Source organism: Triticum dicoccoides, chromosome 3A (assembly GCF_002162155.2).
Source record: "Triticum dicoccoides isolate Atlit2015 ecotype Zavitan chromosome 3A, WEW_v2.0, whole genome shotgun sequence".
Classification (NCBI taxonomy): domain Eukaryota; kingdom Viridiplantae; phylum Streptophyta; class Magnoliopsida; order Poales; family Poaceae; genus Triticum; species Triticum dicoccoides.
In genome coordinates this window covers 732,893,706-732,919,500 of record NC_041384.1, presented here as the reverse complement: position 1 = coordinate 732,919,500, position 25,795 = coordinate 732,893,706, and the positions used below count along the sequence as shown (strand labels likewise).

At 43.5% G+C, this 25,795-nt stretch overlaps 1 protein-coding gene, 1 long non-coding RNA gene, 1 other non-coding gene and 2 pseudogenes across 3 annotated transcripts; 2 read left to right on the top strand and 3 right to left on the bottom strand.

Annotated features, from left to right (window-relative positions):
* Positions 1 to 223: 223 nt before the first annotated feature.
* LOC119273169 lies at positions 224 to 2,974 on the bottom strand. The gene has a single exon (XM_037554431.1). The coding sequence runs from the start codon at positions 2,972 to 2,974 to the stop codon at positions 224 to 226; it is 2,751 nt and encodes a 916-aa protein (XP_037410328.1).
* A 242-nt stretch (positions 2,975 to 3,216) lies between these two features.
* On the top strand, positions 3,217 to 3,319 carry LOC119273886 (annotated as a pseudogene).
* A 4,830-nt stretch (positions 3,320 to 8,149) lies between these two features.
* On the bottom strand, positions 8,150 to 9,241 carry LOC119273559. The gene is made up of 4 exons (XR_005134905.1): positions 9,064 to 9,241; positions 8,722 to 8,972; positions 8,320 to 8,584; positions 8,150 to 8,232 (listed from the first exon to the last, which is right to left on the bottom strand). It is a non-coding gene; the product is annotated as an uncharacterized LOC119273559 (long non-coding RNA).
* A 3,334-nt stretch (positions 9,242 to 12,575) lies between these two features.
* On the bottom strand, positions 12,576 to 15,190 carry LOC119273168 (annotated as a pseudogene).
* Positions 15,191 to 17,591: 2,401 nt separating this feature from the next.
* Positions 17,592 to 17,675, top strand: LOC119273889. Its single transcript, XR_005135022.1, has one exon. It is a non-coding gene; the product is annotated as a small nucleolar RNA Z102/R77 (small nucleolar RNA).
* The last annotated feature ends 8,120 nt before the right edge of the window (positions 17,676 to 25,795 follow it).

Below are 25,795 nucleotides of genomic sequence, written 5' to 3'. Positions count from 1 at the left end.
AAAAAAAAGTACTATTTCATATTGAAATGCAAATGTAGAAACCTTCAATGATACATAAGATACATTCTTTTCTTTCAACCAACAATAATACTCTACCCATCTCAATATAAGTGTTATTGATTTAACACAACTTTATACTAATTGTTTTTGGGACAGAGAAAGTACATGTTATCAATCAACCACAACTGCACCCTTTGTTTGCGGCGAACTCTCATGGTTTATGTTAAATGTTAGAGGCCATCTCATACCCACCCAATCTCCTCCTCTGCGACGGAAGCGACTCGGTGCGTGGAAGTCGCTGCTGCAAGAACAACAACAAGGCCAGCAGGGCCGCCCCGCACGGTATAACCACGTCCCAAGCCACACCAAAGAGGTCGCCGCGGGGACTCGCGTATAGGTTGGAGGAGCGCATGGTCAGCTGGTAGATCTGGGACCTGACTGCATCATACACATGAGGCATCAAGCGGATCATGGTGCCCCCGATGTAAAACCACGGTGAGATTGCTCGAGCTCTGGCCCCTCCCAAGGATGCGTTCAGGATGACCTGCGGGAGCAGGAAACCATCCTGTATCAGCCCCGCATACGACACAAGGTCCTGCCAGATCGCCGCCGGCCCACCCCCCATGTTCATGGCCCATGGGTCACTACGCGCGGCGGCGCGTGCCTTGATCATATGGACGACCGCGGCCACGACTCCTCCGAGAATGTACAGCGGCAGGCATATCCACAGAACGGCCTTCTCCGACACGGTGGATATGCGGCGGCCAGACCACGCCAGCTGAAGAAGGCGCAGCTGTAGCACGAAGGCGATCAGTGTAGGTGCCCTCATCATGACCTCGTTTATCTCGAGCCTCCGTCTCGTGGGGTACGAATCATAGTACTGGCTCCTCCTGCTCGCGAACAGGACCTCTGAGTTGAGCACGAGAGGGGCAAGGTACCCCATGCTGAGCACGGCGAGCATGGTTACCGATGTCGCCGGAGCCACCTTCGGGTTCCTCTTGGTGTGGAGGATCTGGAGGATGGTGAAGACACATGACAGAGTTGTGGAGGCCACCAGCATGATGCTCTCCATGTCCATCCTCGATATAGCCATGGCCGCTTGCCTGGAGTACATCCCGTGCAAGATGAAGTTGATCTTGTCGAAGAAGAGGCGATCGGTCTTGTCTCTGAGGCTGATGATGGCTCCAGTTCCGTGCGCCTGCGCCTTGGAATCAAGGGAAGCGAACTGCACCGTTACCAGCGCCTGGCAGTCCGTCGAGCGGCCGTTGCGCTCCTGGCAGCCGACCATGCACAGGATGCCCCTCTTCCGATCATAAATTCCCTCTGCCATGATCTTTCTTTCCTCAAAGCTATCTGAGTAGTCGTTTGAGTAGGAGGCCGCATTGGCAGGACGTACCCTGATCTTGTCACGTGGAGAGGAGTAGCGTATGACGTAGCTGACATTCAGCAGGGTCTGCGTCATGTCGTCAACCGCTGCACGCCGCGAGATGGCATCGGCGGCGTCGGCGGCGGCGCGCGTACCCCCGTGGACCGCCCAGTGCCCGGAGAAGAAATCGTTGGCGGCCAGAATATTGCGGGCGACCATCGCCGAGCCGATTGTGACTGGGTAGGCCCGTCCACCCGCGAAGTTCAGGCCGTGGAAACTAAACTCGGAGTCGGCGTTAGCAGAGTTGAAATCCGGGAAAGAGTGCGACCCCCTGACCTTCTTCCCTTTGCTGAGCTCCCGATGATGCTTCTTGGCCTCCTCGAGCATCCTGTCGTTGTAGTTATATTTCACGTCAGAGAGGTTGGTGGTGCTTCTCAGGTCGTCGATGCTCCACGCTGTTATCACACGGTGGGTCGGTTCAGCTTCGGCATCGGCATGGCTGGAGTTCCAGAGCATCCCGGCCACCACGCTCCGGTCCCGCATCGTCCACACTGCTGGGAACCAGAAGCTCATCCCGATCCCGCAATCAACCTCTCGCACCACCACCGGAGCAGACGGCGGCGCCCGTAGCGTAACCCGGCACGCCCTGAGGCAGAGCATGCGCTGAGCTTGGTCCCAGTGCCCGTCAGCCACCAAGGCCTCGTCGCCGACCAAGAAGCGGCGTCGACGGCTGCCACTCTCGTCCGGCTCGGTGTCGTTGGAGAGCACCGCGTATGCGCGCACGGCGGCGCCGTCCGCGGCGCACTGCATCTGGTTGACGCGCATCCGCGGAAACGGGGCGCGACCATGGTCCAGCCTGTAGGAGATCGTGAGCTGTTCTTTCAGGTGGGCGCACACGGAGTTGACACCGCCGAGCGCCCGGAGCGAGCCACCGGCCGGCTGGCTCGATGCGCCGGGGCTGCAGGCCGCACGCTCGGAGTCGTACTTGTAGTGATCGCCCTCGGCGTACGCGAGGAGGCGGATGGTCCCGAGGTCGGAGGAGCCCTCCATGCTGCCCGAAACGAAGGGGTCGGCGAGGCTGGGAGGGCTGGGGACGTGGAGGCGGAGGACGACGTCAGGGTACAACTTGAGAGAACCGTCGGCGGCGTGCTCGGTGCCAGTCCCGACCATGCAGAGCTCGAGCGAGGCCGAGGAGTGGTAACCGTCGAGGACGAAGGCGATGGACGCGGCTTCGCTGTAATGGTGGCGGCCTCCGCTGCGCCAGCTGCGGGGGCCAATGAGGGTCAAGGTGGCGGTGAGGTGGACGAGAGCGGGTTCGTCCGTGCGGGAGGCGCGGTGTGGAAAGAAGTGGAACGGGCGGGGGTCGTAGGGGTCATCGTCGGGGGAAAACAAGCCGTGGGCGCCGCCTGAGAACTGGCCAGCCGAGATTTGGAAGGAGCGGATGAGCGCAATGGCGTCGTCGCCGTCCGTGTGGCGGTCGTGAGCCGGTGGCAGGGAGGAGCAGGCAGAGGAGTAAGGGGAAGCCGCAACGGCAGCCGAGAGGGTGGCGGTGGACGCAAGAAGGAAGCAGAGGTGGAGCATGCTGCGATCCCTCGCTGGTGGCTCCATTTTCGGTTGGTTGAGCTGCTTAGCCGGCCCTGTCTTGCTACTTAGTAGAAGAACACTACAGCCTAGAGGGGTGGAGCTGCTTAGCCGGCCCTGTGTTTAGTAGTATATAGTTAGCCGGCAATTTTGGACGCTCCAGTGCCGGCCGGCTGCGACGTTTGGTCTTGTTGCAGTTTCTTTTGGAATTTACAGTTTTTCCTTGTTCTTGACACTATTTCTTGTTGAGCAGTTTTGGAAGAGCTGTGCTCATGCCGACAAGGAGATACAAGTTAGATGGGTAATTTGCGTCTGAGGCGTTTCTGTGATGTCAGATGTCACTCTTTTAGCCTTGGAGATCTGATGCATTCTCTATTATATTCTCTTTCTTTGTGTTTTTCTCTATTTTGATTCCTTTGGGTGAAATGAGGATTAAATTATTTTGTTGATGAACGACCTTGTGTCCATCTCATTTCAGCCAACCCTGTGTCTATGTCAGGAGGAACCACCTAAGTATCCAGCACCGGTGCCGACACAGACGCGGGCGGGGAGGAGGGCTTCCGGATTTAAGGCACACCCAAACAGTTATTTTACATTTTTCTAAACCTCTCCTAATATTTTAGGTAATTCATCCGCGGATCATATTTAAGTCAAACAAATGCTTTTTAAAATCATCCATATCTTTTAAATCGTAACTCCGATTTGAACATGTTATATATAAAATTTGATTAGAAAAATATGTAGAATATGAATATGAGATTATTTTTACCTTTTAATTATTTTTAAATATTATTTTGGAATATATTTGAGGCAAACCAAATGATTTTCTAAATTATCTGTATCTTTTAAACCGTAACTTTGATTTTAACATATTGTATATGAAATTTTATTAGAAAATGTGTGGAATCTAAATATGATGTTAATTTTACCTGTTAAATATTTTTAAAATATTGTTATGAAAGCAAACTTATAATTTATAGCGCAAAATCTGTTTTTTTTTCATACCGGCGGCGATGCAGATTGCAAATAAACACCCCACTATAACCATATAGGGAAAAGAAAATATCGATAACTACACATGCATACCTCTGAAAAATGTCACAGGAGAAAACAACAGATTTCCCATTGCGATAGAGAGAAAAAGAGAGAGAGACGTATTAGGATTAACCGTATTCAACACACGTTTTTTGTTGTTTAGTGTGAACACCGAGGCCATCGCAAATATGATGCCTCGCAAAAATAAAGGAGATGGACCTATTGTGATCTTGAGTGATGGTTGTTGAGTTAAGAGGGTGTGTTATGTTTTTTCTCCCATTGCAACGCACGTGCTTTTTTGCTAGTACTACACAAAGTTTTCAGTAGTATATTGAGAAATTAGGGGCGTTTTGGGTAGTTCGCTACTAATCCATCCCGCGGGCAGATTCCTTTCCAAATCAAGTGAAGGGCATAGCTGTAATTTCACGGAGTCATCATCGTTCCTTTGGCACATCCTGCTCTATCGCCATTGCCAGCGGCTACCGCACCTTTGTATGTACAGTAGAGTTTGTTATCTGCAGCCGGCCATTGTCAGCCCACCCTTTGCCATCGCCCACGCCCAGCTCGTCCGGCGCCGTCTCTCCCATCCCAGAGCGCACGGACGCTGCAACGGTGCCCATTTCGTCCGTCACCACGGACCCTGATTCAAGCGCTGCCCCATGACATGTTCATCGGCCTGAGCCTCCCACGACCACACGGAGGCCACCACACGTCCCGTACCGGTGCCGACGTGTGTTGCATGCGTGCATGCAGCGTGCTTAGATTAGTGGGCGCCAGCTGATGTACGTGCGTGACGGAGAGAGGGCCAGAGGGGAAGCCATTTCAGGCCACGGAACGAAGGACGTGCAGACGGGGAGAAGGCCGCTGTGCGGGACGAGGCGGCTTCGTCGTTGCTGGGATGCATGGGAGGAAGATCTGGGAGCAGCGACCGGAGGCCGTTCAATGCAGAGCGGTCGACCCTATGCAACCGAGGAGACGGCCGCAGGGCGGCTGCGTCGAGCCGTCGAGTGAGGAATGCCAGACGAACTGAGATGGCTGTGTCGTCGAGATGGCAATGGCATCGCGTTGTTATTAATTGCATTATTATAAAATTAAAAAAGAAAAAAAATCAACACCAGTAGTTAATTACGAAATGTCCTATAGCAAAAATTTGAAGAATTCATACCGACCATTGGATCCATTATATACTACACATTGTTTCAGGTAGTATGATGTACCATAAAATCTCTCATTTAAATATAGATAGAAGATAGAAAGAAGAGCGGAGGTTTGGAGAGATACTATAAAAACATAGGGGGGGGGGGGGTCATTTTCCCTATTTCTCTTATTCTGCCATAATGCTTTTTGGTCATATACTATAGTAGAATCACCAGTTTCTGTCAGAGGTAATCAATGTCAAACGGAAAACCTTTCCATGCAGAACATCAAAGTCCTTATTTTAGTCATATAAAATATGAGATGCCACCCCTACTTTATGTAGTCTAGTGTATTTTATGTTTCAAAAAATATTAAGCATGTGCTGGCTGTTAATCTGATTTTGATGGATGTAGGGTTGTTTAGTTGCATCATAAGGCATTGTTGTTGAATTGAAATCTAGTGTTTTGGGCTTGCTTCTCGACATTATTTGATGCTAATCACTGTTCCAATTAATTTAGCCCTATTTTCATCTGCATATTGGTGTTTCCTGCTCACCCAACCCTTTTACAAACTATTCTTGTTTACCTTGATTCCCTTCCCCCACTATTTCTCTTGTCACCCCCAAACGTTGGTTAATCAACTCCGCTTTAATTAGCTCAAACTAGTAAGCAACATCATACATAAGTCAATACGGCAACCCTCGGTCATGGGCCAGTATCAAGGTTATCCTTTTAACAAAATAGCAAGGTATTTGAATGCATGCAGAAACCAAATGTATTTTTCTATTATAAAATGACTTATGGAAAGGAAATAACATCCCTTGCATCAATAAGTTGCAAGCGAACCCATCAACCATCGATCACCACTGGCAAGGAATTCGAATGTAGCTTTGTTTTCTAATCTATATTTTTTTATTTCTGGTTTATGTTTACTGTAAAAGATATGTTATGATCAAGCTTGTTGAATGCAATGTGATTATTCACTTCCAGCTTTTAAAATTGGACCATCTTCTCTTCTTGGGTAGTCTGCCATGTCTCCTTTGTTTGAGATGTTTGAAGGGCACTTGCACACCTGAAGATGCTATGTTCAAAGATCCCATGAGGCTGTATGCACCATGTCCGATTTATCATATTGTGGAAAGGAAAAGTTTCAGGTACCTTTGTTCTGCTGGAACTCAACTTAGGTTTAGTTACGGCCAAACTTTGGCCCATTCATTTGGTGTTGGTGCCATAGATACTAATGTTGTTACCCATTGCACAAAGCCGAGTCTGACATTTGTGTCGTCGAGTCTGACTAGCTCGAATGCGGCATTGTACAAAGCCGAGTGTCTGTATGTTGGTGATTCAATAGGACCCATGTCTTTCTGGTAATGTTTAAGATGGTCTGGTAGGATGTCACGTGCATCTACTGTCCATCGTTTCATGATATGGTGTGCCGGGATCATTTTAACATCCAATACCATCATCACCTGACAATACAACGAATAACATGTCAATCAACATTAGCAATCATAGAACATTGTTACATTTTCAGTACTTCATAGTTTGCAACGAAAATACCTTGATTATGTGGCAGCATATCATACTCATGTGGTCGAATAGTCCGCATTGGCATCTATACTTTTCCCCATCATCGGATATTTCTATTTCAAAATCAGTCTTACAGTACTTTCTCCTTTTCTCTGCATTCACATGAGTTCTTTGTACAATTTCTTCGGTGTTATCTTCGATACAGTGTACGAGCCAGCTGCATACATATAAGACCCAAACATTTCAAACATTGTCCTCATGTATATTTTGCTTGCGTGCTTCTCCAGTGGAGTGTTTGCCTTCGGTAGAATACCTCCCTGAAAAATTTAGTTATATTGTTATTATAAAATGAATTTGGTTTGATAAATTTTATGTTCAACAGCAGAGTAATACAGAAATCAGTACTGAAACTTTTACCAGTCTAGTCCGTTTTTCTTGGAAACCTTCTTCCTGGTCTCTGTCGAATTGAAGCTTGCTATATTGTTTCACAAAAAGATTCATAGGGCAGCCTGGAGGTATGTAGTTCTTGAGCATGTGATTTGCGCTTTCGCTGCGCTGTGTGCTAGTCATTCAGGCATAGAACTTCCCTGCAAAATAAGGTTTCACCCACATATGTCGTTTTTCATAAGTCTGTATGAGGAAAGTATTCTTCTGCAGTGAATACTTTTCAATCAACTCTTTCCATTGTTTTTCAAACTCTTCTTCAGTCAACATTTCATGTATTAATTTGTGAAATTCAACCCTGAATTCACTCCGCTTGTTGTACAAAGTCCCGAGTGATTCTTTTGCTTTCTTTAAAACGTGCCACTTACACCAACGATGTGTTGCATCTGAGTAAACTTGCTCAATAGATAGCTCCATGGCTCTTGCTTGGTCTGTAGATAATACATTAATATGGGAAACTATCAGATCCAAGCAATTTTAATTCAAAGAAATGTATTACCAAAAAACCCAGTTAAAGCTCTCTACTTTCTCATCACGCATAAGTACGCCTACGTATATGACACTCTGGAAATGGTTGTTGACACAAACGAATAGTCCGAATGGCATGTTGTATAGATTTGTCCTGTAGGTAGTATCAAACATAACAGCATCACCAAAGTAGTGGTACTGTAATTTGCTCTTCCCAGTTGTCCATATCAGTGTTCTAACTCTACTCTCACTGTCTACACGAACTGTATAAGTGAATTCAGGGTTAGACTGCTTCAGCTCAGCAAAATAATCCATTGTCTTCTTAACATCCTCATCTGCCTTGTATCTGCTTAGTTTCGCGCACAAGGTCCTCGGGCATCTCTTGGTGAAAGGAACATTCTCTATGCGACCAAAAAAAGTGTCAATTATGCTGTAAACTTTGCTGAGGTTGACATTATTCTGACGCAGTTGAGATACCATCTCTCTGGTGTATTTGTCAATGTGCCGATGTGAAGGGAAGTGCAGTTTCTTTGCGCATGTGTGTAACATCTCATGGTTGTGAGAGACTCTTTACTCACATATGTACCAGCCATCATCTTCAGTTCTCAGCAATCTAATCATCGCTGGACACTCTGTTCTCGAAGAGGTAGAGTTCGCCTTCTTTGGTTTCCCCTAATGAGAAAGAAAACTAAATTCAATAACCATCAAAATGTCTGGAAAGGTGTAGATAAACAGGGATTATATAGTTTGTTTGATTACCCTGCAGTTGCAAAGCAGCTCTTGCATGCTTTTAGCACCTTTGACATTTGTACGGCTCTTACCGTACCTGATTCCGAAACCGCACTCCCATGAATACATGTTGTAGTAGTCGTAAGCCTCTCCTAGCGAATCAAATGTCAAGCCCAAAGAAGGCACAACAATTGCATCTCCTTTCCTCTAAGCGAATCCTCTAAATGCTAATTCCAGTGCACTAATCCTATCTGCACTAGCCGCTCGTTCGTCAGGCATCACGCCGTGTCTGTGACTGTAATTGAAAAAAACAACAGTCCCGTGTCAATATCATACAAATATGATTAACTGTACATACAAATTAGGAGAACACGTTAAATTCCTATGTTGAGGACATGTCCATATTATAATTAATCTTTTAAGAATTCCAACCTTCTGTACGTGTGCATCAAGCTCATAAATCGAGTTTATTGCTCTTTTCCCTTTCGACATCAATCACATTTGGAGTCCTTGATTTCGATCCAGGATCTCCGTATAGAACTGTTGAGACGTGCTGCTCTGTGCTACCATTAGAAGAATCCAGCTCGTCTGCCTCAGCTACCGTCGACAGTGCCCGCGCCTCTTTGACGGACATCTGAGTTATCCCCGCGGCGCACTGGTCGGCTATTATTTCTTCATTCGATCTTGAAGGAGAGTAGCAAAAGCAAAATAAACACTTACTCATCTAATAAAGCAGTTATGCTTCCGAATCTGTTCAAAAACTAAAGAACTTACATGGATTCAATGCCGGTTGGTTCTTGAGCAAGCAGATCTGCTGGACTGCTCATCTTCTACCGCGAAAAAAGAACTCCAGAAAAAGACTTCTGTTAAACAGCAAACGAACAGGCATGGCGAAATTTTCAAAGCGGAAATCACTACAGCCAGCCGAGGGGACAACTGGTTTTCAAATCTGGCTACGCAGTGCTTGCGAGCAAGCAGAACACTCCACAAGGTAGGCGATGGTTGAGTACATTAATTAGGTAGGGACAATATTACTGTACAAGGTCGGACAGGACAAGAAAGAATAAATGAGCAAGAACAGGCTATAATGATTTACAGCCAAACGGCACATATCCCAAGGTTGCATGCGTGCGGCAGCGATTTCGTAGGTGGTCGTCGCCGAGTGCTCCTAATCCACCTCCGTATTTATGCCCAGTTTACAAGGCAGTTACAAAAGGAGGCAGTTGTCAAAAATGGCACCGACATAGCAATGATTAATAATTAATTAACCTAATCAATTAATTCCTAACACAAACAACGGGTTTTTACGGAGGCCTTAGTGCGAAAAAGAATTCTATGAGACCAGGTCTTACGTGAGACCCATCCTGATAGATGACACGTGGCATTCACAAATCTCAAAGCATCCTCCACCCCCCACTTAAAATCAGGGGGGAGAGATTAGATGTTTTGTGATTTATGAATGTCACGTGTCATCCATCAGGACGGGTCTCACCTGCTAATCGTGAGACCTGGTCTCATATAATTTTTTTCCCCTTAATGCTAACTTCTCCGTCATCCTAAATTTTAAGAATGGTGTTAGTCCCAATCAAATGATGCCACATGTGACACTCCATGAAACCTGTAAAAATGTGTCCGTCCTTGTGTCTATCAAAGCCCACCGGTTGCAGTCTAACTTGGTATAAACTTGTAAACTAATTCCCTCTTGTACGAGCAAATACAATAAGGTGATATAAGCAGACTATAAGAATTTAAATATAGTATTTATACTTAGTTGGAGGAGAAAGAAGAGGAAAGAGAAAAGAGAAGCGGACTATCAGCTTGTAGCCGGTTGTAGCATGAGCTCCAACATAGTTTGTGAGATAAAAGATGGAGTCACATATTAATAATATAGTATACTAGTATGAGTAATTATTGTATTAGTAGGCTATTAAAATGGCTCTAGATAATGTGACAACTTTATATAGCCTGATGTTGGCTATACTATTAACCATGCTTGTAGGTGAATAGTACATTTCACAGGACTAACAAAACATACAAATACAGACGTGGAGCTCATCAATGTGCAGCTTTTTTACAGGAGAAACTGTGCATATGCAGCGCAACATGCATTACAAAGTATTCTATCTCTCCCATGCAAACGACTTCTTTAATTGGCCCGTTCTACAAATCGTCCGGATGATAATACACAAACATAAGCCGCCTAGCCAGCCGTTAGATTGCCCGATGGATCGGGTGAACGCAGAAAACGCACGCAACCGCTCGCCCTCAAATCCAGCCACGCCTCCTCTGCAGCGATGGTGCTCGCCATCAATCCCACCTCACCGTGCTGACTGTGACAGCGACATCGCACCACCGGAGCCATCGGCAGAGCTCCAACGCTGCAGCACCGGAGCCACCGGCAGAGCACCAACGCAGCAACACTGGAGCCGACGAAGAACAAAGCTTTAATGCACAACACCTACGACCCCCGGGGAAGCTCCACGGCAGCACGATCGCGCGAAAAAAAAAAACTCCACGCTACATTGTTGGCATCCCGACGAAGCTCCATTGCAACCGTGACGGAGCTCCATTGCAGACGACGCGCGGTGTTCCGGCGAAGCTCTGTTGCAGCCCCAGCCGCGCTCCATTGCAGCCACCGGCGCGCTCCATTGCAGCACTGCCCGCTGCATCGTAGCTCCTCGCGGTGTTCCGGTGAAGCTCCATTGTGGCGCTGGTGAAGTTTCATCGCAATTTATGGTGCCGCCGGTGAAGCTCCATTGCAGCTGCCGGTCAAGCTTCCTTGTGGCTCCGAGCTCCGGGCCTCCGCGCGAGCGCTGCATCGCAGCATCGGGAGCCACCGGCGAGCAGTGCACTGCAGCTCCGGGGTGCTGCGATGTCTGATGTCGCGAGAGGTCGAGAGCGACGGGGTGCTGCGATGAAGCTCACGTCGGGCGACTTCTGATGCGGCGACCGAGCTACTGCGGTGGAGATGCGGCATGCGGTGCTCGCCGTCGTTCTCCTAGTGGATTGTAGCAGTGGTCGGGTGAGGTCTGGGCGTGACGAACAGAGATGGAAAGGGAAAACGAGAGGAAAGAGATGAGTGGAGGAGGAGATTGTGTGCGGGAAGAAGATAAGGCTAGACCGAGCGGTGACGGGTCCACAGGGACACGTGTCCACCACAGGACGTGGCTTGCGTTTCCTTAATTTCATTTGGTTGATAATAAACGTTTTGCTCTTTAATTTGATACTAGTAAAAATTTGGATCATAGATATCTTCTGAACCATAGCTCCGTTTTCTATCTTTTTTATACTCCCTCCGTTCCTAAATATTTGTCTTTCTAGAGTTTCAAATGGACCACCACATACGGATGTATATAGACATATTTTAGAGTGTAGATTCACTCATTTAGCTCCGTATGTAGTCACTTGTTGAAATCTCTAGAAAGACAAATATTTAGGAATGGAAGGAGTATATTATAATTCATAGGGAGAAGATCTTCAGAACAAGCTCAATCAAGGATACATGTGAACTAGTTTTAATTTTTACTATTTCACTGGTTTAAAAAAAATCACTCGTTCAAAAATCAATATTTTAAAATGCACATTTCACTCATTTAAAAAAATATTTCAATTATTTAAAAAACACTTGATTAAGTCAATACATAAAAACTGTTTCCTTTAATTTCAGATTTAAAACATGTTTCGCTGATTTCACTTATTTCAAATCACTGGTTTCACTAAAAAAGGATATATTTGAACTAGTTTTTGTTTAACATATTGCAGTTATCTTTGAAAGCACTTTCATAAACTAAAAATTGTTTCGCTTTATTTCATATATTTGAAATAATTAGTTTCACACATGAAAACAATTCATTTCACATATCCAAAATGTCCGGTTTCACACCGAAGATGACCACCACACGACATGGCCAGCTGGCTTCATATTTTTCGTGGTCAATATCATGCGAGTTATAGCAGTCCTAGGGAACTTGTTTAGTGTTGGAGTTATCACATTTCTATTAATGAGTGTGACATTTTTTATAGGATACGTACCACCTTGGGTCAGATGTCCTTTTGAAAAGCAACAGTAATTACAAAATTAGCTAGCGATCATACCAGTAGTAGGAGATGCCACAATTACTTGGCTTTGCGGTGGTTTATCAATGGACAATATCACGTTAAATCGTTATTTGTCTCCATCATTTACTCTCCCTTATTTTTATTAGGCGCCATTCGTCTTCGTCTGCTGGCATGTGCGTGTATTCCTTGTATTCTTAACATAAAAAAAGTACTATCTCATATTGAAATGCAGATGTACAAATTTTCAACGACACATAAGATACATACTTTGCTTTCAAACCAACAATAATACTCTCCCCGTCTCAAAGTGTCACTGATTTGGTACAATTTTATACTAACTTTACAGTACTAATTTATTTCGGGACGAAGAGAGTACATGTTATCCACCAACCAAAGGTGCATCCTTTGTTTCACAGAAGGAGAACTCCCATGTGTTTATGTTAAATGTTGGAGACCATTTCATATCCACCCGATCTCCTCCTCTGCGAAGGAAGCGATGCGGTGCCTCCGAGCCGTTGCTGCAAGAAGAAGAACAAGGCCAGCAGCACTGCCCCGCACGGTATAACCGCGTCCCACCCGACGCCGAAGAGGTCGCCACGGTACAGGTGAGAGGAGTGCATACTCGGCTTGTAGACATGGGCTCTGACCACATCGTACACATGAGGCGCCACACGGACCATGGTGCCCCCTATGTAGAACCACGGCGAGATCGCCCCAACTCTGGATGTTCCTAAGGACGCGTTCAGGACGACCTGCGGGAGGAGGAAGCCATCCAGTATCAGCCCCGCGTACGACACAAGGTCCTCCCAGATCGTCGCTAGCCCTTCACCCATGCTGATCATTGACGGGTCGCCGCTCATGGCACCGGCGTTGATCCCGTGGATTATGGCGGCGAAGGCTCCTCCGAGCGCGTACAATGGCAGGCATGTCCACAGCACGGTCCTCTCGGACACGTTGGATGTGCGGCGGCTTGACCACGCCAGCTGAAGAAGGCGCAGCTGCAGCACGGAGGCGATCAGCGTAGGCGCCCTCATCATGACCTCGTTCATCTCTAGCCTCCGGGTCGTGGAGTCGTACAAGTCATAGTACTGGCTCCTCCTGCTTGCAAACAGGGCCTCGGAGTTGAGCGCGAGAGGGGCGAGATACCCCATGGTGACCACGGCGAGCATGGTGATCGATGTCGCCGCAGCCGCCTCCGGGTTCCTCTTTGTGTGGAGGATCTGCAGGATGGTGAAGACGCACGACAGCGTGGTGGAGGCCAGCAGCAGGACGCTCTCCATGTCCATCCTCGATACGGCCTCAAACACTTGCGAGGAGTACATCCCATAGGAGGTGAAGTCGACCTTCTCGAAGAAGAGGCGGTCGGTCTTGTCCCTGAGGCTACTGATGACCCCGGTGCCGTGCCCTTGCGCCTTGGAATCGAGGGAGGCGAACTGCACCGTTACCAGTGTCTGGCAGTCCGTGGAGCCGTTGTGCTCCTTGCAGCCGACCATGCAGAGGATGCCCCTGTTGGGATCATAAACACCTTCTGCTGAGATCTTTCTCTTCTCATAGCCAACTGAGTAGTTGAACATATTGGTAGGGCGCACCCAGTTATCAGGTGGGGCAGTGTAGCGTATGGTGTAGCTGACATTCAGCAGAACCGGCTCTTTGTCTTCCACGGCCACCACCGTGTGCTCGAAGAAGGCGTCATCGGCGGCCAGCCTCTCGCCGGCGAGCATCGCCGAGCCGATTGTGACAGGGTCCGCGTGTCCGCTCCCGATGTCCGGCCCGTAGAAACCGAATTCAAAGTCACGGTGAGTAGTGTTAAAATCCGGGAACAAGTGCGAACCCGGGGTGATCTTCTTCTCCTGGCTCATCTTGAGGTAATGCTTCATGGCCTCGTCGAGCACCGTGTCGTTGTAGCTGTACTTCACGTCGGAGAGGTTGGTGGAGCTTCTTTGGTCGTCGATGCTCGACGCTGTTATCACGCCGTGGATCAGTCCAGAGCCGGCGTCGGTCGAGTTCCAGAGCATCCCGGACACGATGCTCCGCATCCGGGGAAGCGGAGCGCCGCCGTGCTCTAGTCCGTACGAGGCCATGAGCTGTTGTTTCAGGTAGCCGCACAGGGAGTTGTGGCCACCGAGCGCCCGGAGCGACTCCCTGTCCGGGTGCTTGGGTGGGCTGGGGCTGCAGGCCGCGCGCTCGGAGCCGTACCTGTAGTCGTCGCCCTCGGCGTACGCGCGGAGGCGGAAAGTCCCAAGGCCGGAGCCGCCCTCCAGACTGCCGGTCACGAATGGATCGGCGAGGGTGGGAGGACTGGGGACGCGGAGGCGGAGGGCGACGTCGGGATAGTGCTTGAGGGAGCCGTCCTCTCCGCGCTCGGTGCCCGTCCCGACCATGCAGAGCTGCAGCGAGGCGGAGGAGTAGTGGCCGTCGAGGACGAAGGAGACGGGCGCAGGGAAGCTGTAATTGTCGCGGCGTCCACCGGGGCTGCGGAGACCGGTGAGGGTGAAGGTGGCGGTAAGGTGGAGGAGAGCCGGGTCTTGGGTGCGGGAGATGCCGTGTGGGAAAAAGGCGAACGAGCGGTCATTGTAGGGACCATCATCTTGAGGGGAAAACAGGCCGGCAGCGCCACCAGAAAACTGGCCGGCGGAGATCTGGAAGGAGCGGGTCAGTGAAAGGGCGTCGTCGGCGTCGGTGCGGCGGTCGTGGGCGGGCGGCAGGGATGGGCAGGCGGTGGAGTAAGAGGAAGCGGTGACGGCGGCCGGAGGGTGGCGGTGGACGCAAGGAGAAGGAAGCACAAGCAGAGGTGGCACGTGTGCATGCTGGGATTCCTCTTCCTCCCTGGTGCCGGCACCATTCTTCCACATTTTTTCTTCTATATTTCCTCCCAACTTTTCTTCGATACATGCAAGTTGCCAACAAATAAGTCGGCCATTCCACAATCCACATCGCAGCCCTGCAGTTTTCTACTACTGGTCTAGTACTCCCTCGGGTATGTAAGCACCAACACATGGAATGTGTCTAGTGGTGAGAGGCATAATGGCCAATGGGTCCACACACTTATCTTGTCCTGGTTTTTCAAAGTAAACGTTTTCGTTTTCATTCAAGTTAATTGTTCGCAAAAAAGAAAGATTGTCCTAGGTGAAACTTAAATTAAGGCTGACCAAGTCTCTATGCAGAAACATATCAAATTCTCTACTGTAGATAATTGTGGATTTTTTGTTCTTGAATTCAGAAAATGTTTGCATATTCGAAATATGTTTGCTAATTTGAAAAAAAAAGTCCATCAAATTGAAAAACTGTTCACGGATGTAAATATTGATCACCAATTTGAAAATTTGTTTATGGATTTGAAAAATGTTCACGAATTTAAAAATATTCATGAATTTTAAAAATCATCACGAATTTTAAAAATGTTCCTAATTCATAAAATGCTTACAGAATTTAAATAAGAAAAAAATAATAAAGGGATACAAATTAAAAGGAAAGTAAATAGAAAATAAAAAACCAGAAAAGCCAAAGAAGAATGGGAAAAAACCTTCCCAAAAGCGGAAGGAAGGTTCTTGTAGCTTACATAAACCGCAATTTGAGCTAACATTATCGCCAATGAGCCGGTCCAGGAAACAACGTAATGTTAGTGAGCAATTTTTTGTTGTCGAGAATTCGCCCTCTCTAGCCACTTTATTCAGTAATAGGCAGTTTATATCCGATTGAACAGGAACAATCAGATGAAAGTACTAGGACCTTGAACAACAGCCTCTCTTGCCGCAGCATGAGCAGCTGCATTAGCGCACCTCCTAGGGGCCTGTTCGGTAATCACCCGCTCCCAGAATCTGTGGAGCGGAGAAACCACAACTCCTTCGATTTGTACAACAGCTCCACCAACTCCGCTCCTGGAGTTGTGGAGCGGAGGGATACCGAACAGGGCGCTAGTGAACTCAAACTTGAACCCCTGAAATGTCCGATTGAACAGGAACAATCACATGAAAGTACTAGGACCTTGAACAACAGCCTCTCTTGCCGCAGCATGAGCAGCTGCATTAGCGCACCTCCTAGTGAACTCAAACTTGAACCCCTGAAATGTCGACAGAAGAGTCTCTGAAAATTTGGTATCCTACATTTACTAGGTCAAGCCAAGCCAAGGCCCAACCAAGCCCACAAAGCTGACTAAGTCACAACCGAGGCTTCAGGCAAAAGAAGCCAGGCATGTCCGACATCTGCCTAAGAACCGCCCAGATTTAAGTAAAAAAACTGGCAAAACTTGTGAAATCTCACAATCCATCCATCCCTTGGTCAGATTTTGTACGGTAACGCACCAGAAGAAAGAAAAACATACTACAAACATGCCCAGTACCACTATGAGATACATACAAGATTTGATCTGATCATTATCGACTCAAAAGCGAAACGAAAGGAGAGTCGGTGGAGATCGTTGATGCAGATCCCCACATCTGAGATTTTAGAACCTATCATCCGCGAGGATGTTCTACGTTAGACAGCCCATCAGGAGGCCCTCGGACATTTCCTCAGAGACGGCTTCAGGGAAAGCAACTAGTTAACGAGCGCTCCTTTGGGAGCCTCGCAACGATCAGCACCACTTGGCGCGCTCTCAGCCATTTGCCACGTGTCGCGCTCCCAACGATTCTGTTTTTTTATATTTTTTTCGCACGCGTTTTCGGCCTTTTAAATGATTTCTTAGACGTTTTTTCCACCGGTCTTCCTTAGCTTTTCCATCAAAAAAAATCGAGAAAATTTTTTTTGCGCAAAAAACGCTTTCTCTTTTTTTCGCGAGAGACCCGGCCGCGCCTCTTGGAAATGAAAAAAAAAGCATTTTCTGGTTTTTTTTCTTTTCGCGAGAGTCACAGTTTAATTTCGCGAGAGGCATAGTTGTGCTTTAACGAAAGTCACAGCCATGCCTCTCGAAAAAAATACATTTTCTATTTCTTTTTCTTTCACGAGAGTCACGGTTTTCCTTTCGTGAGAGTCATGGCCATGCCTCCTCGGAAACGAAAAAACGTGTTTTCTCTTCTTCTTTTTTCATCCGCGAGAGTCACAGTTTTGCTTCCGCGAGAGGCACGGTTGTGATTTCGTGAGAGGCACGGGCGTGCGTCTTTCGGAAAGGGAAAAAACCCATGCTCCTAGTTCGGTCTTTTCGTCCGGGTTTTTTTCGTGAAAAAAAAAGATTCGTCAAAACCTATCAACATGAGATCTAGTTTTGAAGATATTGACACGAAGAATCCAACGGTGAAAGCGATTCGAGATGAGACGATGAATGATTAATTTTCCAATTGGTTTGATTGGTCAACATGATGGCCTAATTACTGAACCGAATCTGATCATCCTTTATGGTTTGATATTAAAAAGAAATGAAATTGTTTTAAGCTTTCGCAGTTTCAAAGATATGGTGGAGTCCTTTGTTCCAGAATGGTACCAAAAATTATTTTAGTGCAGTTGAGAAATAAACAAACAAATTATCGTCCTCTAATCAGTTTAGGGGTCGGCTAAGTGCAGCCTAGAGGAGGATAACCGAATTTATCCTCCCTTACGATTAGATACAGGATCGGTTAGAGTTTTGCTAATGTGGGGACTTTTGGTTGAGCAACAGGTTTATAAAGAGAACCAGGAGTAAAACGGGAAGAAGAATCTACAAGTAATCTTTCTAACTAGTGAGGTCGGAACATGGGCATATTGTTGATCTCAACGCAGAAACAAAGAACGTAAAACAAATCTGGATCAGATTTTCCTGATTCCACGCGGCCTGTTAAGAGTGTGCATACCTTGTTGGGGTGGTCAAAGAGAAATAGAGACCTAGTTTAGAGATCAATCGCAAGTTGTTGTTCTTTCATGGTGAAAAGTAAGTGGCTTTATTTTTTTTTCCGAGAGAAATTTCCACATGGGCGGCACGACGACGCCGCCCTGGTCGCGGCTGCCCCATTAGTGGTCGTTGTAGCGAGCAGGCCATTGTACGAGTTTTGAAAATGTAGTCTATATCAAAGTAATGCATTAACTCTGCACTGGTTGTTAAAAAAACTCTGCACTGCTTGTAGAATACTATGGAGAACGGGCTGCCATACCAGTGCGATGAATTTACAATTTTCAAAGTTGATTTTTTAAACATGCAAACATTTTTTTTAAAAGTGAACACTTTTTAAATGTGAATATGTTTTGAAATTGCAAAGTTTTTTTGGAAAAAGCAAACAAAATTTGAAATTTTGAACCATTGTTTCAAGACACTAACATTTTCTAACATTCACAAATACTTTTTGACTTTGTGAACAAATTTGTAAACTAGAACATTTCTGGAAATTTTGAACAAAATTTTAAAATCTCAAAAAAATAGAAACTCCCAAACATTTTTTCACATGCAAAGAAAAACTGAAAAATGGAGCACTTTTAGAATATTTAATGATTTTATAAAAACATGAAAATTTTGAATGTATGTAAAATTATGACAAATGCAAACATTTTTTGAATTGTTTGAACATTTATTTGTAAAATTCAACATTTTTAAAATTTCAAATACAATTTTAATTCCATACGAATAATAGAAAAACTGAAAATTTGAAACAGATTCAGAACCGTTCCCAAAACTGGATGGCTTGTACTGTCTAATATGTCAATATTATTGCCCATATTGTGAAGCTTCCAGAATTTCCTGCTACGAGCGTCCAATAGCAATTGCGGTCCTTTACGTTGCATTTTGCGTCAAGATGCCCACGTTCCGCAACCGCATCTCATCGATTCTACCTCTTGCGGAATTAAATCAATGCTTTCACAAGAAGTAAATCGGTGCCTCTTGCGTGTTTTTTTCGTTCTCCGAGAGGCACGGTGGTGTCTCTCTCGGAAGCAAATCCGTGCCTCTCGTAGTCTAAAGAAAAACGAGTTCTTTCCTTCTGTGAGTGGCATGGTCGTGTGTATCACATAAGCAAATCCATGCCTCCATGAGAAATTCCTGCCTCTCACGGATGAAAAAAAATGTGTTTTTTCTTTTCCGAAAGGCACGACCGTTGCTCTCGTGAAAACGAATCTGTGCCTCCATGAGAAGTAAATGTGTGTCTCTTGTGAAGGAAAAAAGTATTTTTTTTCTCTTTTGCGAGAGACACGGCCGCATAAGCAATTATGCACGTGCCTCCATGAAAAGTAAATTTGTGCCTTACGAAAGGGGGAAAAAAGAACATGCGTCAAAAAATTGGAAAAAGATTTTTGGTCCAAAACCTAAGAAAAACAGAAAGACTTCCGAAAAGCCGAAAAAATTAAAAAAATGTATTTAAAAGCCGACAACGCATGCAAAAAGATAAAAATTAAAACAAAATTCGGAAAGAACGCCCATCGCGCGACACGTGGTGGCGGCTGAGAGTTCACCAAGTGGCGTAGCCCAGCCCAAGTGACCCTTGCGGGGGCATTTGAAGGAGTACTCCTTGATTAGTTGCTCTCCCCGTGCGAAAGGCGGAGAGCGACTAGGTACCGCTCATAGCGACACCTACACAAGCGTCACCTGCAGCACTAGCTAAACGAAACTGGTCCAATTAGTTCCAAGCATCCACAGGAAAAACAAACATGTCTGCACATACGAGTTTTTTTATTCGTTTGATTTTCTAAATATGTTAGTAAAGTTTAAATCATTTGAAATACCTACTTCCCAGAACTTAGAACTACTTTTAACAAAATCTTGGAGTTTTAAAAGATTAACACACTGGAAAAAATTTCTAGAGTAATTTCAGCAATATGTTTATAGCATTCAAAACAATGTGTGACATTTACAAATATTGGCGCATTTCATAAAACCTGTACATGACATTTAAGAAAAAGGTTTATACAATGAAAACAAATCGTGTAATTCAACAAACCGGATACAGAAAATTGTTACAAGTTCAAAATATATTTTTGATATTTTACTGAAAAGTGTTTGGACACTGTAAAAATTGTTCTGTATCATTCAGAAAATGTTTCGACAGGGATTCCTAAGACTTTTAACATATATCAAAAATAATCAAAATCTTTTTGAAAGAATATTCATCATGTATTTAAAAAAATTATTAAAAAATGTTTTGGATGTATACAAAAAATATAAAATGTATATCAAAAGAATAGACATCAAAATATATGTTTGAAAATAATGTTGAACATATATTTAAAAAAATTAAACGTGTAAAAAATGTTCTTGGTATATATGATCAATGCACAGTGCCTACGAAAAATGTGGACATGTGCTGAGAAAAAAGGAAACATAAGGAGAAAAGATGATCAAAACCGAGAAAAATTAAAAAAGAAACCAAATAAAATAAATAAAAATAAAGGAGCAAAAACAGAAAAAACTTGAAGAAACCATGCAAAACATGAAAACCCCAATAAAACCCCATAGATTAAATTAGCAAAACCCAAAAAAGGCCACAAAGAAAATTAAAAAAAGACAGTAAAAAGGTGAATACCACACTAATCCAACAAGTACACAACAAAGAAGAATAAGAAAAAATAGACGAACAACAGCGATCGATCGAGGTAGCGCCTTCTGGTTCGCTTGCCATGAAGAGAAGAAATGGTCTGGCCTGATAACGACTCATAGAAAAACCCTTCTGGCGAGACATATGAAATATTTGTATGAGCGATACTTAGCCCTGGTGAAAATGGTGACATTTTGTCTCAACAAATAGGGACTACATATTCCAGTGTCCTATGCGTGGAAGAGAGCAAGCAGGCAACATTATCAAGCCAGGCCTAGTTAGGTTGATGTAGAATTTCTTTTTTGTACCATTTTTTCCGCCTTTCAGATATTTCCCAGTTCTTTTGTTCTTGTTTGTGCACTTTTCATTTATTTTAATTTCATTTTTTGGTTTATATTTATACATTTGCTATCAAGTTTTTTTTCCGATGTGTTTTGTATACACAAACCTTTTTAATAATCCAGGATGAACATTTTCACACTAGCCGATAAATAATTTTCCCAACGTGCGATCAACTTTTTGTACAAGTGCAATGAAATTTATTTTAATTTGTGATTACTGATTTTTTAATACACAACTAAAGTTTTAAATACATATAGAAATTTTAAATACTAATTAACATTGGGGAAATAATAAGTTAATCGAGGAAAGTTGTTATTCCTTTAAAAAATTAAAATCTTGATGTGGCACTAGAGATAATATGAAAAAAGCTTGTATGGCAATCATTTATGCTCTTGTTGCAAAGAATGTGAAACAGTTAGACACTCATTCTTTTAGTTTGGGTGGCTAGAGCTATTTGGTGCATTATTGAAAAAAGTTACTACGGTCAGTTGTTGTCCTACAAACTTGTCGCAATGTATTTCTTGGTTGTTTGCTTTCCTGCATGTTTGGGTATATGGACTACTCGAAACAAAATCACTTTTCAGGGCGTGTGAGGTGAACGCTAGTTGTGATTATCCTTACAGTTTGCTTGTTTTCGTTATACTGGATGGGTTTGTTGAAGGAGGAGAACAATGCAGTGTTCCAGGAGGTAGTTCACCGTTCACGCGATCATGTAGGAAGCGACCATGTTGGCACGCCATACGTCACCTAAGGGTGCTGATCCTGGTGCCTTGTGGATTGTTGATTCATGAGCTTGCCGAACGATGGGTGTATTACCTAGCAGTTATTTTCTTTTCAACAAATGGTTAATTTGATTGCCTCAAGATGGAGCATCAAGAAGATACAAACACGATTAGCATACACTAGTTATCAACCCGTGCATTCGCACGGGCTAGTTTATAAAAAAATATTAAGTATATCTTTTTCTTAAATTTGATAAAAATATATAATTTCATTTGAGTACATATAACTAATCTCTAGTATATCAGTACCACCACCACTGGTTACCAGCTCGTCAGAATTTTAAGAATATAAAATTTTCATTTACGAATAGTCTAAATTTGAATATACGACCAGAAATGGCAACATATTACAAAAATATTATTGTTCATACACGTGAATTTTTCTATATTGCCGAGATAAAGAATATTACAATATTTTAGACATATTACAAAAATATTATTGTTTGTAAACGTGCATTTTTCTACATTGCCTAGATAAATATGATTACAATATTTTAGACATATTAGATTGAACACAGCGAAGCATAGAAGAATAAACATGAGATCTCTAGAAATATAAGACCATCTTGAAAATAATTTAACAACCATATGTTCCTATATACCTCGCGCTAAGCTTGTGGCTAGTTGGTCTACCAGGCTTGCTATAAGAAAAAGTAGTCAAAATGGCATATAGAGTGTTGACTTCTACCACAAATGCATGCCTACATGTTCCAACCCAACTAAGAACAGCTTCACCACGAAAATGGGCATTTTATTAGGTAAAACTTTTAGTGTACCCAACTATCTATTGAAATACAATGGGGTTTCTTATGCAAAAAAACGATATGAAATCTCAGCGACCATCTTATATTTTCCACCAAAGCAACCATGCTCTCCATATCTTCGTTCTCGGGATCGGCAACTAATCTAAGTGTTGATTATTGAATTCAGTACAGTTTTATAACACCAAAGAACATGTACTTGGCATCTAGAATTAAGATGAAGATACAACGTAGTGTGTGCTCATGTAGATGAAAACAAAATCCATAAAGATTGATGATGTGGATGTCGTACTGAAAACTTATTTATTAACTCTAGGGGATATAGCACTCATATTTTTTATGCATCGTTCAGACTAAAAGAGACATGGCATTTCCATTTGCTTAGATATTGTGTGTTCTGAAAAGGAAAGATAAATATATCAACAATAAGCAGTTTACAATTTATCTACAAATTATGTAATGGAACCGGCATGATAAAAACGCCAATGTATCTTTCTTTGAACTTTATTACAACATGTAACACATGGAGCAGTTATCTCCAGAGAAGGGAGCCAGAACTTTTAGTACTTAATAATTAAGAATATGGTAATGGCAACATGGCACATCAGATTCTTGGAACCTATAAACATGAATACCCACACAATATAATTCTATTGAAGTAGTGGCCAGAACTTTGTAGTACTTAATAATTAAGAATGCGTTAATGTCAACATGGCACATCAGATTCTTGGAACCTATAAACATTAATACGCCCCCTCGGCACTATGCAAATGTGTACATACATCATGTGAGACACAGTATACACTTGAAGATGATGTATAGCACTTGATGGCTCCTCCTCGCCGCGGCGCACCTTCAAGTATGATCTGGCCCGTCGCGCGCGGGTTGTGCGTAGCAGATTCTGCAGGTGCAACCTATAAAATCTAGAAAATATTATTTGGAAGTGTTGCTATATTAAGTATTTGGAAAATAAAAAGATCATAATATGGTTTTCACATTTATTGTTTAGATCAATAGTAGTTATGGACAATATTGTAAAACACGCTCTAAATAAATCTGAATGTAACTTGCTGTATAACCCTAAGAGTTTATTCTTGATGGCTTGATCTGTTGCATGATACAGTGGAGCTGCTAGGAGTGGGCCAGCAATTAGGTCCTCCAGATCATGTAAAAATCATAGGGAAGTTCTTTGTACCTATTTAGGGCTTTACTTTAACCACTGAGCTGGAACATGAAGGATGTAATAGGAGAAAAATATATCAGTATAAGCATCCATAGCACGACACCCCATTCAATCATATAGTGTTATAGCTTTATATATAACTAAGCAAATTTAATCCATACTACATTCATGTCTTGCTAAAAAATAAACTAACCATATATTGAGCAGATACTTTGTTATAAACTTTTGTCTGTATGTTTGAGCAGATACTTTGGTTCCTTTATTAGGGAAAAAACTACCCAGAGTCCAAAAATATGCTTACAATCTATAAGAAATAAGGTCCAGCGTTGCAATATATTTGGTTTTATACAGATTAGGTTAAATGAACTACATGAGACATCATCACATATACCACCAAATTGTTCCCAAATGGCAAATATAGGAGTACATTAAAGCACATGGATTAGTACGTTGATAGATAAATATGTATTAAACCCTCCAAAGAACTGTCGAGTACACCACACCATGCACTGCATTGATGCATTAGCCAAAATTAAAGCATCACTTAATTTCGGCAGGAGAAAAATAGGTCAGCATGTGTGGCTGATGCAGACAGTTTATGTAATGAACTGAACAAACCTGATCTTGTATCTTATTTCCCACCTAGTTAGAAATTAGTATATCACATAAGCACAAAAATAAACTAACCGCACCGACAGATTACTCTACTGATAGATTTCTCAATAAATACTCCAGTGATGGATTGCAAGATATATCTTCACTTCATGGGTGCATGTATATGCTAAATATTGTTTCACTAGTAGAAAAAGGGTCTTCTGTCCCGGTTGGTAAGGGTCTTTTGTCCCGGTTTTGTGAACCAGGACTAAAGGGTCGTTACTAATGCCCTGGCCCTTTAGTCCCGGTTCAATCAGGAACCGGGACTAAAGGCCCTCCACGTGGCCGCTGGCTAGAGCTCCACCAGCTCCACCTTTAGTCCCGGTTGTAACATCAACCAGGACTAAAGGTAATTTTTTTTAATTTTTTTCTCGATTTTCAAATTTCTGAATTATTTTATAATTTAATCTCTAATCACCCACCCCTCATCACTGCTCAATTTAGCCTCTAATCTCTAATCACCCCTCATCATTCCAAATCATCTAACTTCTCGACCGGTCACCCATCCCTCTCACTACTCCAGCCCGAGCACGCTTAACTTTCGGGTTCTATTCTCCTTCGTTTCCAAGTCTGCACTTGTTGTTTTCCTGACAATAGTACGATGCCAATCCTATTAGCCCTCAGGAATTTAGCTTGAGCATGAAGTCACACATTTTACTGTTTGAGTTTGAAACTATTATTGTACAAAACAATAATTATTTAGTAACACTAATATTTCTTGAATAAATAGTTTGACCACAGTTTGACCAGATTTGACCAAAATTCAAAAAAACCAAAACAATTATTTAGTAACACTAATATTTCTTGAATAAATAGTTTGACCATTGTTAGACCACAATTTGACCAGATTTGACAAAAATTCAAAAAAACTAAAATAATTATTTAGTAACACTAATATTCTTGAATAATTATTTAATAACACTAATACTTCTTGAATAAGTAGTTTGACCATAGTTTGACCAGATTTAACGAAAATACAAAAAAAACTGAAATTTGAGCATAACTTTTTTCCTTTTAGAATTTGAGGATTCTAAAAATTTGCAAACAGGCTGTAGGCTGTCAAAATTGAAAGCGGATTTTCGTTCTGAACATTTTGATATATTATACGGTTTTTTTCCGACATCGTATGCAAAAGTTATAGCCGTTTTACATTTTCCCTACATTTTTTGCAAAACATGTCCAAATTTAAGTTTTTTAATTTTCCTAACTAGTAGATGTAGTAATATAACTACCTCTCGAAGGATTTTATTTTTTGAATTTTTATCATTTTCTTTTGATTTTTTCAAAACAAAAAAGGCG